General features: G+C 46.9%; 1 protein-coding gene across 1 annotated transcript in view; it reads right to left on the bottom strand.

Annotated features, from left to right (window-relative positions):
- SLCO2B1 (solute carrier organic anion transporter family member 2B1) overlaps positions 1–17,352 on the bottom strand; it is a 40,330-nt gene extending 22,978 nt beyond the window's left edge. The window contains exons 1-6 of the mRNA XM_056858818.1: positions 17,299–17,352; positions 13,874–14,011; positions 13,418–13,580; positions 9,677–9,892; positions 5,294–5,392; positions 3,048–3,178 (exon numbers count right to left, since the gene is read on the bottom strand). Coding sequence (XP_056714796.1) covers positions 3,048–3,178; positions 5,294–5,392; positions 9,677–9,892; positions 13,418–13,580; positions 13,874–14,011; positions 17,299–17,352 — 801 coding nt within the window. The remainder of the gene's footprint in view (positions 1–3,047; positions 3,179–5,293; positions 5,393–9,676; positions 9,893–13,417; positions 13,581–13,873; positions 14,012–17,298) is intronic.
- Positions 17,353–18,288: the final 936 nt, after the last annotated feature.

Raw genomic sequence — 18,288 nt, 5'->3', positions numbered from 1 at the left:
GCAGGAAGAAGAAGTCGAAGAAGAAAAAGACGATGAAGAAGAAGACAAAGAAGAAGATGAAGACAAAACAGAAGACGAAGAAGAGATGGTTTTTATATGCTGACTTTCTCTACCACTTAAGGAAGAATCAAACCGGCTTACGATCGCCTTCCCTTCCCCTCCCCACAATAGATACGCTGTGCGGTAGGTGGGGCTGAGAGGACTGTGACTAGCCCAAGGTCTCCCAGCTGGCTTCATGTGTAGGAGTGGGGAAACCAACCCGGTTCACCAGATTAGTTTCCGCCACTCATGTGGAGGAGTGGGGAACCAATAGGGTTGCCAATTTCCAGGTACTAGCTGGAGATCGCCTGCTATTACAACTGATCTCCAGGAGACAAAGGTCAGTTCCCCTGGAGAAAACGGCCACTTTGGCAATTGGACTCTATGGCATTGAAATCCCTCCCCTCCCCAAACCCTGCCCTCCTCAGGCTCCGCCCCAAAAACCTCTTGCCGGTGGTAAAGAGGGACCTGGCAAGCCTAGGAATCAAACCTGGTTCTCCAGATCAGAGTTCATCACTCCAAACCACTGCTCTTAACCATTACACCACACTGGCTCTCCCAGAAACCCACTGCCAAGCTGGGATGTGGCCAGAGCACCGGGAGTGTCACAGCTCTGCCTACAAAACATGCCAAGGGATCGTTAGCAATCAGGTACGACCAAGGCCCTGGCTATTGGTAGGGTTTCCAGGTCCAGGCTGGGAAATACCTGGAGATTTGGGGGTGGAGCCTGAGGAGGGTGGGATTTGGGGAGGGGAGGGGCTTCTTTGGGGTATAATGCGACACAGTCCACCTTCCAAAGCAGCCGTTTTCTCCAGGGGAACTGATCTCTGTCGCCTGGAGATCAGCTGTAACGGCGGGAAATCTCCAGCCACCACCTGGAGGTTGGCAACCCTAGCTGTTGGCCTTGCCGAAATAATAGAGCAATTCATTTCACGCGGCTGGCAGCAACGCGGGTGCCAGCAATTCTCTGCAGAGCTCAGCAAAGAACCAAAGAAGTACTCCCTCCCCTTGGGGCCAAATTGAGAACATGATTCGCTTGATGGGATCTGCTGGGGAAATTGCCCGTCAATGAGCCAAAAGCAATCTGGGAAAGAGAAGACTTATTTTCATCACTGCCCAGAGCGTTGCTCTCTAACAGTTACAGCAATTTTTGCTTTCCTTTTTGGCAGCGCAAAATGGCAAGAGAAGATGACTCTGTCCACACCTTCCCTTCCCCTCCCCGTAACAGACACCTTGTGAGGTAGGTGGGGCTGAGAGAGTGTGACTAGCCCAACGTCCCCCAGCTGGCTTCATGAGTAGGAGTAGGGAAACAAATCCTTTTATGCAGGGACGTTTCCCTGCGATCATCCCCGCCAACGGCTTCAGGGCTTCCTTTGGATTATGCATGCCTTTGGAGAGCCAGCATGGTGTCGTGGTTAAGAGTGACAGTTTGGAGAGGTGGACTTTGATCGGGAGAACCGGGTTTGATTCCCTACTCCTCCACATGAGCGGCGGAGGCTAATCTGGTGAACTGGATTTGTTTCCCCACTCCTCCACATGAAGCCAGCTGGGTGACCTTGGGCTAGTCACAGCTCTCTCAGCCTCACCTACCTCACAGGGTGTCTGTTGTGGGGAGGGGAAGGGAAGGTGATTGTAAGCCGGTTTGAGTCTCCCTTAAGTGGTAGAGAAAGTTGGCATAGAATAACCAACTCTTCTTCTACTTCTTTTCTGCAGGTCAGAGGTTGTCTCGCTCTCCCCGCACGTTTTGCCTGCATTTTCCAGATTCTGGTAACTGGGGGTGACTTCAGGGAAACATCCCTGCATAAAAGGCCTTTGTTACACCAGTCTGTTGTTCACCCACTGACAACCCTTTCAAAAACATGCTACAAGCCCGAATCAGCAGTATGTAAGCAAATACATGAACGAGGCACTGGACTTGCCAGCTCTGGGTTAGGAAATACCTGGAGATTTTGGGGCGGAGCCTGAGGGCGGGCTTTGGGGAGGGGAGGGACTTCAATGCCATAGAGTCCAATTGCCAAAGCGGCCACTTTCTCCAGGGGAACGCTGACACAAACTCCAACAGCTGTGCTATTTACAGCTCTCCCGCGAACAGCATACTAAGAGAGAGAGCGATTCAACGGTTGACTGTACGCTGCTACACTTTTCAAACCTTCATCAAGGTGAACTGAAATTTTTCTAGAGAGATGCAAGGTTTGTCGGTTTATCTTTTACTTTTTACTTCTAACCGGCTCACAGGAGATTTACCATTCAATTGTTTATATGGTTTATATGGTTTAGTTGGCAATAGGTTCATTTGAATCCTTTTATGCATGCAATTTGTATTTTTAGGTTGATGAAGCCTCTTTTGGTGAAACGCAAAGAATATCCAGGATCTGCGTTCTGTCCTGAGATTCTGAACGACTGTCTTGTGAATTTGACCATATTCTGATTGTGGTCCCCACCACACGTTTTACATTACCTTTTTAAGGGATCCATTTCAACTTCAAAACTGCGAGCGAAACAAAGGGAGGGCTGCTCCGCTCCCGGTTAAAACTGCAAATAGTCGTGTTGAAAAGACTTTTCCCTTGTTGAAATTGCACAAGTGAACTGTGGGACCACGTTTGCATATTCATTGTAGATTGTGTATATATTTCTAGTGATTGTTTTGTTCAGTATCTTTTGCATTTTGTACCTGTACTTTTTGCATGCTCTAGTTAGTGAGGTATCCTTTTCATTCTTGTAACTTTGTTATTAATACAATGTATTTGATTAGTAATTAGTGTGCTGTTGTTTTGATTGAGTATCTGGAAGTTGGCAACCCTATTCCAAAAATACTTGGCAGGCATCAGGAAATGTGTCAGTGAGCACCATGGCTCCTCCAGGCACCACGTTGGGGACCCCTGGCCTAGATTTTATGGTTTAACAGGGCTGGAAGCAACCCGCTCGCTCATCTGGCAGGCAGCGTGATAAAAGACGGCTTGGGTTAGGGCTTGAACCTTTCACCACCACCACCCCCAGCAGGTCCTCACCTCTTTCGGCAGCTCTCTCGGGAAGAAGAAATACGGTATTGCTGAGGCAGCAGCCAGCCCGGATGTAAAAACGAACCCCAGCCACCAGGCGCCGACCCATCGCGGATCACTGGAGGAGAGCTGAATTCCCACTGAAATACAAGCAGATGGAAGAGCTGAAAGGTGCCCCGCGGGAAGAGAATGACCGCTTGAACCTGGGACCTTCTGCATGCCAAGCAGATGCTCTACCACTGAGCCACAGCCCCTCCCTAAATACACTTGAAGCTGCCTTCTACTGAATCAGACCCTGGGTCCATCAAAGTCAGTATTGTCTACTCAGACTGGCAGCGGCTCTCCAGGCTCTCAGGCAGAGGACTTTCACATCACCTACTTGCCTAGTCTGTTTAACTGGAGATGCCGGGGATTGAACCTGGGACCTTCTGTGTGCCAAGCAGATGCTCTACCACTGAGCCACAGCCCCTCCTCTCCCCAGCTCAGTAAGGAAAGGAACGTTTCCAGGCCATGGTGTGAGGTCTGCTTAGCAGGATCCCTCTCCAGGTGGGGGCTTAGAAAAAGAGAGAGAATATGGAGAGGGGACCTCAATCACAGTTGTGGCTTCTAACCAGTCCAAGCTTTTCTGGGAACGTGCAAAAAAAAAAAAAAAATGACGGGAATAAACATCATTTTCAGCCAATAAACAGCGGCCTTGCCAAAAAATTATTGTACGACATGTGGGATCCTACCGGACATAAACCATCAAGGGGATATGTGAAGCCAAGACAGAATTTGCCCATAAGACTCATTCCTTTCAAGCTACACTCCCACAAAAAGGATTTCACAAGTTTAAGAAATGCGTTATAAATGTGAAAAGCAGGGACACGAATGCTGGCCGTCACCCTTGGCTCGGGGCCTGACCGTCCTTAAAACAGGGAGAGGCAAAAATCAGGGTTGGGAGTCTCTCTTAGGGTGCCCAATTGCCCAGTAATGGCAGGCAATCGCCCACCGATGGCTTCTGCTACCCACCGACACTCAGCTGGCCGACGGGTGGAAGGAGGCTGGGTAGGGTTGCCAACTTCCAGGTACTAGCTGGAGATCTCCTGCGATTACAACTGATCTCCAGCCAATACAGATCGGTTCCCCTGGAGAAAATGGCTGCTTTGGCAGTTGGACCGTGTCGCATTGAAGTCCCTCCCCTCCCAAAACTCCGCCCTCCTCAGGCTCCGCCCCCAAAACCTCCTGCCGGTGGCAAAGAGGGAGCTGGCAACCCTAGTTCTGAGAGAACTGTCACTGGCCCAGGGTCATCCATCAGGCTGTATGTCTGTCGCTCTTAACCACTACAGCAAGCAGGCTCTGGTCCAGTAGGACTGCCAACCTCTGGGTATCTTAGGAGGGGGGCCGGGAGCCCAGGTGAGGCAAAGTCAGGAGTTCTGATTGCAACACGCCAAGGCTAGGGTTGCCAGCCTCCAGGTACTGGATGTACAATCTGCATAAAGCAGAAATGATTCCAAAGGTCTCAACAGAGTACCAGGTAAGTATTGGTATTGTAATCTTTGTGTATAAAGTCCATATAAAGCCACAATCATCAATAGTCATAATCTTTATATATTTATATATTGATTGCATAATATTAATTTTAGGAAGGACTGAGGAAAGATTTCCACTGCTGTGGATCTGAAACGGCCGTATCCATTGATGATTGTGGCTTTATATGGACTTTATACACAAAGATTACAATACTAATACTTACCTGGTACTCTGTTGAGACCTTTGGAATCATTTCTGCTTTATGCAGATTGTACATATTGTATATATTTGTGCTTTGTATGTGTCATGTATCCTTGTTTCATTTCAGTAGCTTATAAAATTTGAATTTAGTGTATATATATCATCCTGTACTGTTTTCTTAACCTCGTGGTATTAGTACAGAGGTGCCTTTTTTCTCCCCAACCTCCAGGTACTAGCTGGAGATCTCTCCTGCAATTACAACTGATTTCCAGCCAATAGAGGTTGGTTCCCCTGGAGAAAAGGGGCCACTTTGGCAATTGGACTCTACGGCATTGAAGTCCCTCCCCTCCCCAAGCCCCACCCTCCTCAGACTCCACCCCCAAAAACCTCCTGCTGGTGGCAAAGAGGGACCTGGCAGCCCTAGCCAAGGCTAGTACAAGCAGCCGTGATCAACAGAAGACAGAAGGAAGTCTGGCCCTCCTCTGCTTTCCTGGGACTGGTGTTCTCAAGAAGACAGTCGCATGGAAGCTCTCTTAACTCACTTGCAGGTACTTTGTCAACGTCGACATAGATGCGCAACGTGAGGAACATCAGAACGAATGCGATCGCTGGCCCAAGCGTGGTCGCCGCAAAGATGATCCCTGCAAAGGGGTGGGTGGGAATAGAACAACTGCTCTAAAGGACCATTTTGGAGGGTGGCTGTGCTGGTCGGCAGTAGTAGAGCTAGGTTTGAGTCCAGTAGCACCTTAGAGACCAACAAGATTGGTGGGGGGGGGGGCAGAGGGATCTGATGACAGGGATCTGTTGACAGGAGCTTTGACTCTTGAAAGTTTGTACCCTGAAAATTTTGTTGGTCTCTTCAGATGCTATGACATTGGTTTCCATTGTGTTTTAATCAACGCACGTCGAAAACCCAGAAGGGAGGAAAAGATGTAAATGAGCTGAAAGCAGCAATGAACTGCATACAACCCTCCCACCTGTGCTGTTTCTGTGAGTGAAGCTGGCCACCTGGGCTGTTTTAAGCTCTAGTTCGTACAGAAAAAAGAAATATATGATACTGCTCTAGTAGAGGAAAAAAACAGACACAATGCTGCTCTAGTACAGAAAAAAGACAATACTGCTCAAGTGGAGAAAAAAGACAGGCACAATACTGCTCTAGAAGAGAAAAAGACAGGCACAATACTGCTCAAGTATTGAAGCATTTTTGAAAAGAGGAAATCAACTTAATTTAGATTTGGGTAATTATAGAGACATTACTGACTGTAGTAGAGATGATTGGCAAAACAAGAGAAGAGCTTAAAGTTAGAGATTGGTTCATGTATTATAAATTAAATGATATATTTAATAAAGATAAACGTATAGGATTTAATAGAAATAAATCCAAATTGGAATTAATACTAAACTTGGGAAATAAAGGATTGATAGGTAAGATATATAGAACTCTAACAGAAATGAACTTAGAGCAAGAAAGGATTAAACCGGTAATAATAAAATGGATGAGAGATTTAGGTTATAATATTAATTTAGAGGTATGGGAAATACTATGGAAAAGAGAATTTAAATTTACAATCTCTGGTGAAGTTAGGGAGAACATGTACAAAATGTTCTACAGATGGTATATCACACCTGTGTTGGCAAATAAAATGAAAATAGGAACTACAGATTTACCGTACATACTCGAGTATAAGCCGACCCGAATATAAGCCGAGGCACCTAATTTTACCACAAAAAACTGGGAAAACGTATTGACTCGAGTATAAGCCTAGGGTGGGAAATGCAGTAGCTACTGGTAAATTTCAAAATAAAAATAGATAACAATAAAATTACATTAATTGAGGCATCAGTAGGTTAAAAGGTTTTGAATAACTTTAGGTTTTGAATCAACAATAACTTTAAAAGTACAAAAACCTTAGCTCAATCAGCAACCAAGCTAAAACACAAGAGTTAAAATCCTTCAAAACTGGATTCCTCATCATCATCTGTATGTCCAAACAGAGCTTCAGCTGTAGCTGGTGTGAGGTTATCAGCATAGACATTGTCATCATCACTGAGTTCGCACTCATCCCCATCATTGCTGTCGTTCTCATACAAAGCGCTGTCTTCACTGCCATCCATAGCATTACTAATGCCACATTTCTTGAAGGCACGTTGCACCATGTCCTCTGGAATCTCATCCCATGCATCACGAACCCACTTTGCTATCAATTCTATGTCGGGCTTCATCAGATTTCCAACTTTAGTCAGTCAGGCTTGACCAGATGACATCCATTCATGCCACATCTTTCGCACATGGTCTTTGAAAGGTTTATTTAAACACACATCTAGGGGCTGCAATACAGATGTAAGCCCACCTGGAATAATGGTCAAAGTAACTTGAGAATACTTTGCCAATTTTTTTATGTCATCAGATGTGTGACCTCTGAACATATCCCAAACTAGCAATGATGGTTTTTTCTTTAAGGCTGCTCCTGCTCGTCCGTTCCAAATTTCTTCCTGCCATTTTTTTGTTCCGTCTTCATCCATCCAGCCTTTAATATGTGCGCGCACTGTAATTCGTGATGGGAATTTGACCTTTTTAGGCAAGGTCTTTCTTTTAAAAATAATGACAGGCTGCAGCTTAGTTCCATTAGCCAAACAAGACAGAACGACTGTGAAATTGTTTTTTTCATTTCCTGTGGTTCTGAGTAAAATAGTTTTGTCTCCCAAACTTGCCACAGTTCTGTTGCTTGGAAGATCAAAGGTCATAGGTGTTTCATCCATATTCCCAATATCTCCCAGGTCATAGTTATGGATCCTTCTTTGTTTTATGATGAATGAATGGAATGACGTCACTTTTTCATCAAGGTCTTTTGGCAACTTCTGTGAAATCTTTGTTCTTTGCCGCAAACATAGGGCAAACCTATTCATGACGCGGGTACACCATCCTGCTGACGCAACAAAATTTTCAATGCCTGGTGCTTTTAATTTGTTGTCTTTAGCCATTTGAAGGGCACATAAGTGAATTCCCATGCGTGTTACGCAGTAACCATTTTGGCGACACTCCATAACCCATTTATGCAATTCAGTCTCTAGAGCCCCATATGAAGTTGTTAAACCACGTCGAGCTTTTTTTGCCTTTGGAATCTTTTGCAAGTCAGCTTTCATTTTCCGCTACTCCCTCACTTGTTTTTCAGCAACACAAAATTCCCTACTTGCAATACTGTTATTGCTTTCTTCTGCTCTTGACACAACCTTCAGTTTGAAACCAGCTTCGTATGACCTGCATTTTTGTTTTGGTCCAGGATTAGAAATATTGGGATCCATTTGTAACAGGATAAAAAAAAAAAAAGAGACTTTGAAAAAGAAGTGCTAACGCAACACATGCAGTAACACAGTGCGTACACAACGCAGCGTGTATATTATAACACGCGCTCCCCCGCCCCCAGCCACGCCCCCTCATCCTACGCCGTGCGCACGCTCCCCCTCTCTGCGTCGGGCGCCTCCATTCTTCCTCCTCCTCCTCCTCCTCCTCTTCCATCCTCGCCGCTCCGTCTTTTTTTCTCCTCAGCAGCGGCGGCCGCTGGAACTCTCTGAGGAGGGGGTCGGAGGCGCCCCTCTCCCCACACTGCTTTCCCGCCTCATAACCGCCCAAGCCCCCCCTCCCAGCCGCCCTCACTGAGGGGGGCTGCCAGTCCGCCCCCTCCCCCCCGAGGGACCCTCCCGCGCCCCCTCGCTTTCCCCCCACCCGTGAGGCGGACACGCGGCGCATGCGCGGAAGATATCAGCAGTCATCGGACCACCTACAGAGGCTGCAGGCGCCCGCAGATGAGCGGGAGAGACCGGAGAACACCCGCACTGCACTGGAGAACAGGTAAGTGGGACCCTCATTCGAGTATAAGCCGAGGGGGGCTTTTTCAGCATAAAAAATGTGCTGAAAAACTCGGCTTATACACGAGTATATACGGTATGTTGGAAATGTGGAATTGAAAGTGGAACTTTTATGCACGCTTGGTGGTTTTGCAAAAAGATTAAAAAAATTTGGAGAAAGGTAGTAAAAGAAACCAATAATTTGATTAATATTAAGGTAAAACCTGATCCGGCTTTTTGTTTATTGGGGATTGCAATGGCTAAAATCAGTAGAAGTGATAGAGTCATATGTCAATATAGTTTTGCAGCGGCGAGGATCACGATAGCAAGATCCTGGAAGTTGGTAAATAGACCCTCAATTAAAGACTGGAGAGAAAAACTATGGTTTTATGTGCGAGTGGCCAAACTAACAGATTCCCTGCATGGGAAAGACATGGAAGAATTTTAAAAGTCTTGGTTAAAGGCCTTTGCATATTGGGATAAACTGGCAAAGACTAATCTTACTAATTTCGTGAACGAGCTATAGATATAATTTTTTTAAAGTTTAGTAGTATGGTAAGCTATTGTAAAATTAACCTGTTAAGGCACTTCGCCGGAAGTTCTCACGGTGGTGGGAGGATATAGGGGGAGTTCACTATAGGTGGGTGGTGGGTATTATAGGTATTATATATGGATTCATTTACCACTTGATTCAACTAATATAATTCAATGTTTTGTACTTTTTTATTCTGTATCTTATATTGATTTACTTCATTTTTTTCCTTTTCTGTTTTGTTCATATAAAAAAATTTTTTTTTAAAAAAAAATACTGCTCAAGTAGAGAAAAAAGACAGGCACAATACTATAGTACAGAAAAAAGACAGGCACAATAGTGCTCTAGTGCAGAACAAAGACAGGTGCAAAACTGGTACTTGTCTTTTCTCCCTGAACAAGGCTTAAATGCACCAAAGGCTGTGGCTTTTGCCATGCTCATGTTCAGGGACCTCCCCACCCCCATATACATCAGCCCCCCCCCCCCAGTTTGATAGCCTGGGTTTACAGAGTACCGGGCACCAGAGCTGCCCCAGCGCCAGCCTTACCCAAGTAGAAAGGCGAGTTGCTTTTGCTGGCGAAATCGTCAACGTAGGAGAGGCCGAACGGCTGGATGGGAACGGTGGCGATCCCCAGCAGAGCCTGCCCAAGCAACAGCAGGAAAAGGGCCACCTGGCTCTCAGCCGCTCTCTTCAGAGTGCACTGCTCGGGAACAGGTATGCTTGGCTGGCCAGGGAGGCAGATATCTGTAAGGTTTGAGTTGTCTACAGAGGCAGAAGGGAACATGGTTAGGCTTCTGCTCTTCCTTGCCTGCTTCTTTGTCTCTGATCAGAGGTGGCTTGCTGAACACATGAAAATGCACGCCTCCCTCTTGCAGCAAGTAGCTCCCAAAGGACCTCCTCCACTCTCTAAAGGAACCAAGTTGGGTAGAACAAGCATAGTCACATAGTTATGAGCTGGTAATCCCCAGGTGGAGTTTCCTCTCCGCCACAAATTCACTACATAGCCTTAGTCCAGCCACACTTGATGCATTTCAGCTCTTCGGATGGTAACAAGAAGAATTGGTTTTTATTCCCCGATTTTCTCTAGCTTTTTTAAAGAAGTCTCAAACTGGCTTACATTCGCTTTCCCTTCCCCTCCTCACAACAGACAGCTTGTGAGGTAGGTGAGAGAGTTCTGAGGGACCTGTGACTAGCCCAAGGTCACCCAGCTTACTTTTATGTGCAGGAGTGGGGAACCCACATGGTTCTCCAGACTAAAGTCTGCCGCTCGTGTGAAGGAGTGGGGAATCAAACCCGGTTCTCCGGATTAGAGTCTGCCACTCTTAACCACTACACCAAGCTGGCTGTCTAGGAGATGATAACGCTTGCCTACCTTCCATGGATACCGTGAAGATCAGTAAGGGCTCAAACACAGGGGACACTGAGAATTCTGCAAATGGGGGTTCCAGAGTGATCCCACACAGTGAAAATCAGCTGCATAAGTAGGGTTGCCAACCTCCAGGTACTAGCTGGTGATCTCCTGCTATTACAGCTGATCTCCAGCCGATAGAGATCAGTTCACCTGGAGAAAATGGCAATTGAACTCTATGGCATTGAAGTCCCTCCCCTCCCCAAACCCCGCCCTGCTCAGGCTCTGCCCCAAAAACCTCCTGCCAGTGGTGAAGAGGGACCTGACAACCCTATGCAAAAGGGACCAATTCAGATCAGAACTGCAGCATGGGGGGAGGGGTTTAAGCCCTTACCCAAGTCATTTTCCCAGTTGGAAACCAGCCCTGTTAGCTCCTTCTTGCTCTGCTTGGGGAAACATACAGGTATATTTGCAACAGGGCAAATGGGAGCTCCCTGGGAACACTTCAGATCAGGAAAATGGCATGGCTGAATCAGACTGGCCACTGCATTGGAGCACCAACCTGGAGGTCTCCTGGAATGACAACCGATCTCCAGATGACAGAGATCAATTCCCCTGGAGAAAAGGGGGGCTTTGGAGGGTGGACGACGGCCTTTTATGCATGGCCTATAGGGCTGACGGGTCCCTTTTCGCCACCAGCGGGAGGTTTTTGGGGCAGAGTCTGAGAAGGGCGGGGTTTGGGGAGGGGAGGGACTTCAATGCCATAGAGTCCAATTGCCAAAGTGGCCCTTTTCTCCAGGTAAACTGATCTCTTTTGGCTGGAGATCAGTTGTAATAGCAGGAGATCTCCAGCTAGTACCTGGAAGTTGGCAACCCTAATAGGTTGTTTCCATGCCGATCACACACACACGCACACACACGGACTACTTCAGGGCTTCAATTTCATTATGCATGCCTTTCCCGACCTTTGGAAGTCACTTTGCTCTCTCCCCGTGTTTTCCCCGTGCTTTCTGGATACTGCCAGAAATGGCATCCAGAAACGGGGAGAGAGCAAAGTAGGGTTGCCGACCTCTAGGTACTAGCTGGAGATCTCCTGCTATTACAACTGATCTCCAGCTGATAGAGATGTTCCCCTGGAGAAAATGGTCACATTGGCCATTGGACTCTACGGCACTGAAGTCCCTCCCCAAACCCTGTCCTCCTCAGGCTTCACCCCAAAAATCTCCCGCTGGTGGCGAGGAGGGACCTGGCAACCCTAGAGCAAAGTGACTTCTAAAGGTAGGAAAAGACGTGGAATCGAAGCCCCAAAGTCATCAGGGAGGGTGATCGCTACGGAAATAACCCATGCATAAAAGGCCTATGGTATTATACCCTGCTGAGGTGGGGCTGAGAGAGCTCTAAGAGAGCTGTGACTAGTCCAAGGTTACCCTGCTGGCTTCACATGTAGGAGTGGGGAAACAAATCCAGTTCACCAGATTAGCCTCATGTGGAGGAGAGGGGAATCAAACCGAGTTCTCCAGATCAGAGTCCACTGCTCCAAACCACTGCTCTTAACCAATACACTACACTGGCTCTCACATATAATTAAATTTAGAAAATGCATATTATAACTATGCATGAATTGATAGGCTTACTATACATAAGCGGGATTATATAACAATAACAATGGTAACTCATGCAACCTGCAATATTTAGTTTTCTCCTCTTTCTCCTTTAAAGTTGAGAGATCACTGCATGGTCAGCTTGGTAGTCACCATTTGAACAGGACCAGGACAGGATGCGATGTCATTTCATGGCTCAGTATGAGCAATAACAAAGGTGCTTCATATAGCACCTGACCACATTCAAAGTTATGCACATCTTAGATGAGATACCAGGCGCTTCCTGGTATACATGAACACATGAATCAGACCCTTCTACTGAATCAGACGCTTGGTCCATCAAAGTCAGTATTGTCTACTCAGGCCAGCAGTGGCTCTCCAGGGTCTCAGGCAGGGGTCTTTCACATCACCTACTTACCTGTCCCTTTAACTGGAGATGCTGGGGATTGAATCTGGGCCTTTATGCATACTAAGAGGATAGACACATGAAATTGCCTTATACTGAATCAGATCTTTGGTCCATCAAGGCCAGTATTGTCTACTCGGACTGGCAGCGGCTCTCCAGCTTTTTCCCCATCACCTAAAAGCTGGTCCTTTTCACTGGAGATGCCGGGGATTGAACCTGGGACCTTCTGCATGCCAAGCACATGATGCTGCTTTATAATGAATCAGACTGTCGGTCCATCAAAGTCAGTGTTGTCTGCTCAGACTGGCAGTGGCTCTCCAGGGTCTCGGGCAGGAGTCTTTCACATCACCTGCTTGTCTAGTCCCTTTAACTGGAGATGCCGGGGACTGAACCTGGGACCTTCTGTACCCCAAGCAGATGCTCTACCACTGAGCCACGTCCCCACCTGGTAGGAGCTTCCAATTTCTTTTCAACATTCGTGTCAATGGAAAGTTGCCCCTAAAGTCCAAAACACATTTTAATTCAAAAGAGGGAACTTTACATTAAGAAGGGACTGGTTAGAAGGAAGGTGACAGGGAAGCTCAAAGGAGTCGCAGGAGAAGAAGGGCAGGAAGGTTTGCGTCAGTGTTTGGCTTTCATGGCCCTTTCTTGCATGCCCAGGGTAATGCCGATCGCTACTTTAGGGTCAAGAAGCAATTCCCTCCAAGCCAGATTGGCCAAGGATCCTGGAGGTTTTTTTTATTGTTGTTGCCATCTTCTGGGCATGGAGTAGGGGTCGTTGGGGTTGGGAGAGGTAGTTGTAACCCTAACCCTCCCCTCCCCAAACCCCACCCTTCCTAGGCTCCACCCCTAAAATCTACAAGTATTTCCCAACCCGGAGCTGGCAACCCTACCTGAAAAGCTCAAACAAGTCATGCATTAAGAGTCCTTACCCGAAAAAGAGCGGTCATACTCGTACATTCCCAGTAGGAACTGAGGAAGAGAAATGATGAACGTCGCTACAGAGATGAGGATGGCCCCACAGCCGATCACCCGGGGCCGGTGGACTCTGCTCCCAAAGTAACTCACAAAGACGATCAGCAGTGTGTTCCCCACCTGGGCAAGCAACAGGAGAGTCCTGTAGGGTCGCCAACCTCCAGGTACTAGCTGGGGATCTCCTGCTATTACAACTGATCTCCAGCCGGTAGAGATCAGTTCCCCTGGAGAAAATGGTCGCTTTGCCAATTGGACTCTATGGCACTCTGAGTCCCTCCCCTCCCCAAGCCCCGCCCTCCCCAGGCTCCGCCCCAAAAACCTCCCACCGGTGGTGAAGAGGGACCTGGCAACCCTGGAGTCCCAAGGGGCCTGCAAAAGCACGGGAAAAGGGGACAGGGAGGAAAGAGGCATACCTCATTGAAGGAAGCCACCAGTCCGGATGTCTGGCTGGAGAACCCAAAGCGCCTCTCAATGGTCGAAACGGAGCCTTTCATGTAGCCAGATGCCATCAGCTGCGTCAGCTGCAGAAGAGCCTGGCACGCCACGAAGAACTGCCACGATGAAAAAGAATTTCAAAATATCAGAGGCTAATCTTCAAGTTTTTATCCTGTCCTTCCTCTGAGCTGCTCAAGGGAGTGTAGATGGCCAATCCCTCTCTTAAATGGCAACCTTGAGAATGGAGGCTCCTGTATTACTGGGAACCCCTTCCCATAGGATTGCCAACCTCCAGGTGGGGCCTGGAGATCTCCCAAAATTGATCTTCAGATAAGGTACCCAACCTCCAGGTACTAGCTGGAGATCCCTTGCTATTCCAACAGATCTCCAGGCGACAGAAATCAGTTCCCCTGGAGAAAATGGCTGCTTTGGCTATTGGACTCTATGGCATTGAAGTCCCTCCTTTTCCAAGCCCCACCCTCCTCAGGCTCTGCCCCAAAAACCTCCTGCTGGTGGGAAAGAGGTTGAACCCAGGGCCTTCTGCATGCCAAGCAGATGCATGCCAAGCAGATGGCAACCTTACAGTTCCTGTATCACTGGGGACCCCATCCCATATGTTTGCCAACCTCCAGGTGGGGCCTGGAGATCTCCTGGAATTGATCTTCAGACAATAGAGATCAGGGAGCCAGTGTGGTGTGGTGGTTAAGAGTGGGGGACTCTAAGCTGGAGAACTGGGTTCGATTCCCCACTCCTCCACATGAGTGGCAGATTCTAATCTGGAGAACCAGGTTCAATTCCCCTCTCCTCCAAGTGAAGCCTGTTGGGTGACCTTGGGCCAGTCACAGTTCTCCCCGAACTCTCTCAGCTCCACCTGCCTCACAAGGCTTAATACTGCAAGCAAGGTGTCTGTTCTGGGCAGGGGAAGGGAAGGAGATTGCAAGCCGCTTTGAGACTCCTTAATAGAGAAAAACAGGCAACTCTTCTTCTTCAGGGCTGAGTGTGACTGGCCCAAGGTCACCCAGCAAACTTCCATGGCTAAGTGGTGATTTGAATCCAGGTTTCCAATGTCCTAGTCCGACCCCTTAACAGACACCACTCTGGCTCTCATATCATCTTATCATGCTGTTAAATCCCTCCTCCCACAATACATTTGGGGAGGGGCCATGGCTCAGTGGTAGAGCATTTGCTTGGCATGCAGAAGATCCCAGGTTCAATCCCTGGCATCTCCAGTTAAAGGGACTAGTAGGTGATGTGAAAGACCTCTGCTTGAGACCCTGGAGAGCTGCTGCCGGTCTGAGGAGACAATACTGACTTTGATGGACTAAGGGTCTGATTCAGTATAAGGAGCTTCATGTAAGTGAGGGTAGGTTCTCCAGCCAGACTGCTCAAGCTACCTCTGGGCTCAGGTTGCCAACCTCCAGGTAGGTACAATACCAAAAAAGCAACTCAGGTTATGTATAGCTACTCATAGAACTATATTCCAAAATTTAAACATTTACAATGTTACTCACTGTGTACCATTAAACAGAACAACAGTGTTCCATATGACAATACAAGTTTACACTCAAGGAAATAGTATTTTTATACATGTAGGTAGAGCATATTTCCAATATAGCTGATCTTAATACATCTTCATCATAGATGGTCTTGTTTGGGTTCTCCACAAATGTTTATACACATTAATATCCAAAGAGAATGTCTTCATAATACTGTAAGCATTTATAAATTCCTTTAGTTGTTTTCTTGATCTTAATTTCTTTTCTTTGTTCTCTTAACAGGTTTCCGGTACATTTACTCCTGTTTCAACTTATTGTCTTCCTCAGAAGATCTATTTGGACATTACAGAGTACATTTTCTCAGTGAGTGATATACTCCCTTCCTTGTTTTATCACAGAATCTTCTAAATGGGATGCATGTGGAATCCTAGAGAACTCTCTCAGCCCCACCTACCTCACAAGGTATCTGTTGTGGGGAGAGGAAAGGAAGAAGACTGTAAGCAGGTTTGATTCTCCTTAAAAGGTAAATAAAGTTGGCAGGTGAAAACCAACTCTTCTTCTTCTTCTTCTTCCCCTGGAGAAAATGGTTTTCTTTGGAGGAGGGACCCTACGGCATTATACCCCTCTGAGCAACATCCCCTTCCCAAAGCCCGCCCTCTCCAGGCTCCACCCCCAAAATCTCCAGGTATTTCCCATCCTGGAGCTGGCAACCCCAGGCTCTCCGTGAGCCAAGGAGTGAGTACTGCTGGCAAACGCTGTCCTAGATTGTTTGGAAGACCTGTGCACGTGGAACCAAACCTTGAGAAACTGGGCTGGATTTGACCTTTCGATTCCTCCAGGTCAACCATGTAAAGGTGTTGTTTTAATGACTCTATGAGTGACGGACACCGCTATCTTCATGCTGCAGTGCCAAAGGAGAACAGAAAAAGGGCAGGAGGTGGTGGTGAGCACAGTGGAATTCGGCTTCCAGGGGATTCTCAGCTTTCTCAGAGAAAAAGAAGATGCCAGTTTCTGAACCTGCCAAGAGATACTTGAAAGCATGCAGGTGATGCCCGCTGATTCTGCAGACGCTGAAAAACCGAGCCAGTTGCTACATGCTGATGTCTTTAAAAACCCTGACAAATATTGGGGGGGGGAGCAATAACTTCAAAAGACGGTGGAAAGGCTTAACCCTTTCCTTACCAGCCATGTGCCCACTCCTGTTTTGGGCACCGCAATTTAAGAAAGATGTAGACAAGCTGGAACGTGTCCAGAGGATGGCAACAAAGATGGTGAGGAGTCTGGAGACCCTCTGTCAGCAATGCTGATTCTATGACCTTGGGCAGATGATGAGAGGGAGGGCATCTTGGCCATCTTCTGGGCCTGGAGTAGGGGTCACTGGGGATGTCGGGGGGCGGGGAGGTAGTTGTGAATTTCCTGCATTGTGCAGGGGGTTGGACTATATGACCCTGGTGGACCAAGGGTCTGATTCAGTAGAAGGAAGCTTCTTGTGTTCATGGGGAAAATTGTCACCCAAGCCACCAAAATGTGCACCTTTTATTTAAACAAACTTCCGTAAGCGCTCCATGAAAAATCCTGATGCTGAGGCAGTTCTGTATGAAACGCGGCTCTAAGTCATCCAACCAGCAGGAATGGGGTTGATGCAAGATGAAGTCGAAAGGCTGAACTTTAAAAAGCCTGAACTGTGTGCATTTCAAAGCTGACTCCTAGTGTCGGGTTTTTTTGTGTGTGTGTTTTTGTGTGTGCAAAGTTTGCTATTCTCTCTCTCAACCTGCATTTGGCCTCTACCAAAAAGCCTTTTTAAAAAAACATTTATTCGCAGAGGATGAAGCCAGAAGCCCTTCGTGCCAAGCTGAAGTTCTTTTCTTTTCAGGGGGAGGGGATTAGGAGGTGCTCAAGGTGCTTACCTTGACAGAGCGAAAGGGGTTCACGCAGGAGACTTCTTTCTTCAAGTCTGACATTGTGTTGTGTGCGCTTTCTGACTCTACAAAAGAGAAATGGTGCCATTAAGCAGGTTTTCCATTTAGGTTTTCCACCGAGTACAAAGGTTCAGAGGTAGCAACAAAGACGTTGCTGCTGCAGGGATACAACAACAATAACAATTGTTCCCCAGATAACAGATAGAGATGATTGACGGTTGGCACTTTACAGTCCGGTACAAATGGTCCACCGGCCACATCATGCTAAAGCCTTCAGGAATTCTGCATAGCCAGCAGGGAAAAGACTGAACACGCACTCCCTCTGCCTTAGCTAGAGTTGCCAACCTCCAGGTGGTACAGAAGAAAGCCTACTGGAACCACGTGGAATTAGAAGGATGTGGTGAATGAACATTTAAACTTAACAATTTTCTAATTGTGAAACGAAATTCTGCGTTTACTGCTTGATCTGCCCATGTCAATGGATTTATATAGGCTCTCGCATTCGTCCAATCAAAGCTAGAATATTAGAGCATAGGTCGAGAATTCGCTCTAAAAATTGTACTGCTCCTGTTGTTGAACATTTCACCAAGTTACGCCATAATGAGAACGACCTGCGCTTCTTCGTTGTATGGAGACTTCGGGGTAAATGTTGGGATAGGAGAGACACGGAAAGACTGCTCCGTCACTTTCCATGAAGGAATTATATATGGAAATGAGAAACATTGAAACATTGAAGCTATGTATGCTAACATTGAAAACTACTGAAAGAAATGATTTTTAGTAAAATATCTGTTTATTGGGCATATTTTTGTAAATTAGAGATTGTAGATGTGTATGTATAGTTATTATAGATGTTATTAAGTATTATCACTTTTCACATGCTGTACAGAAACGGGACTGAGAAAGAATTCAAGACACTGAAACGATCATCTCCTGGTTTATTCAGCTTTCTGAAGAATTCCACCTTGGAGTGATTGT

Source organism: Euleptes europaea, chromosome 12, assembly GCF_029931775.1.
Source record: "Euleptes europaea isolate rEulEur1 chromosome 12, rEulEur1.hap1, whole genome shotgun sequence".
Taxonomy (NCBI): Eukaryota; Metazoa; Chordata; class Lepidosauria; order Squamata; family Sphaerodactylidae; genus Euleptes; species Euleptes europaea.
The sequence above is the reverse complement of the archived record's forward strand: the minus strand, read 5'-3'. Positions and strand labels throughout refer to the sequence as shown.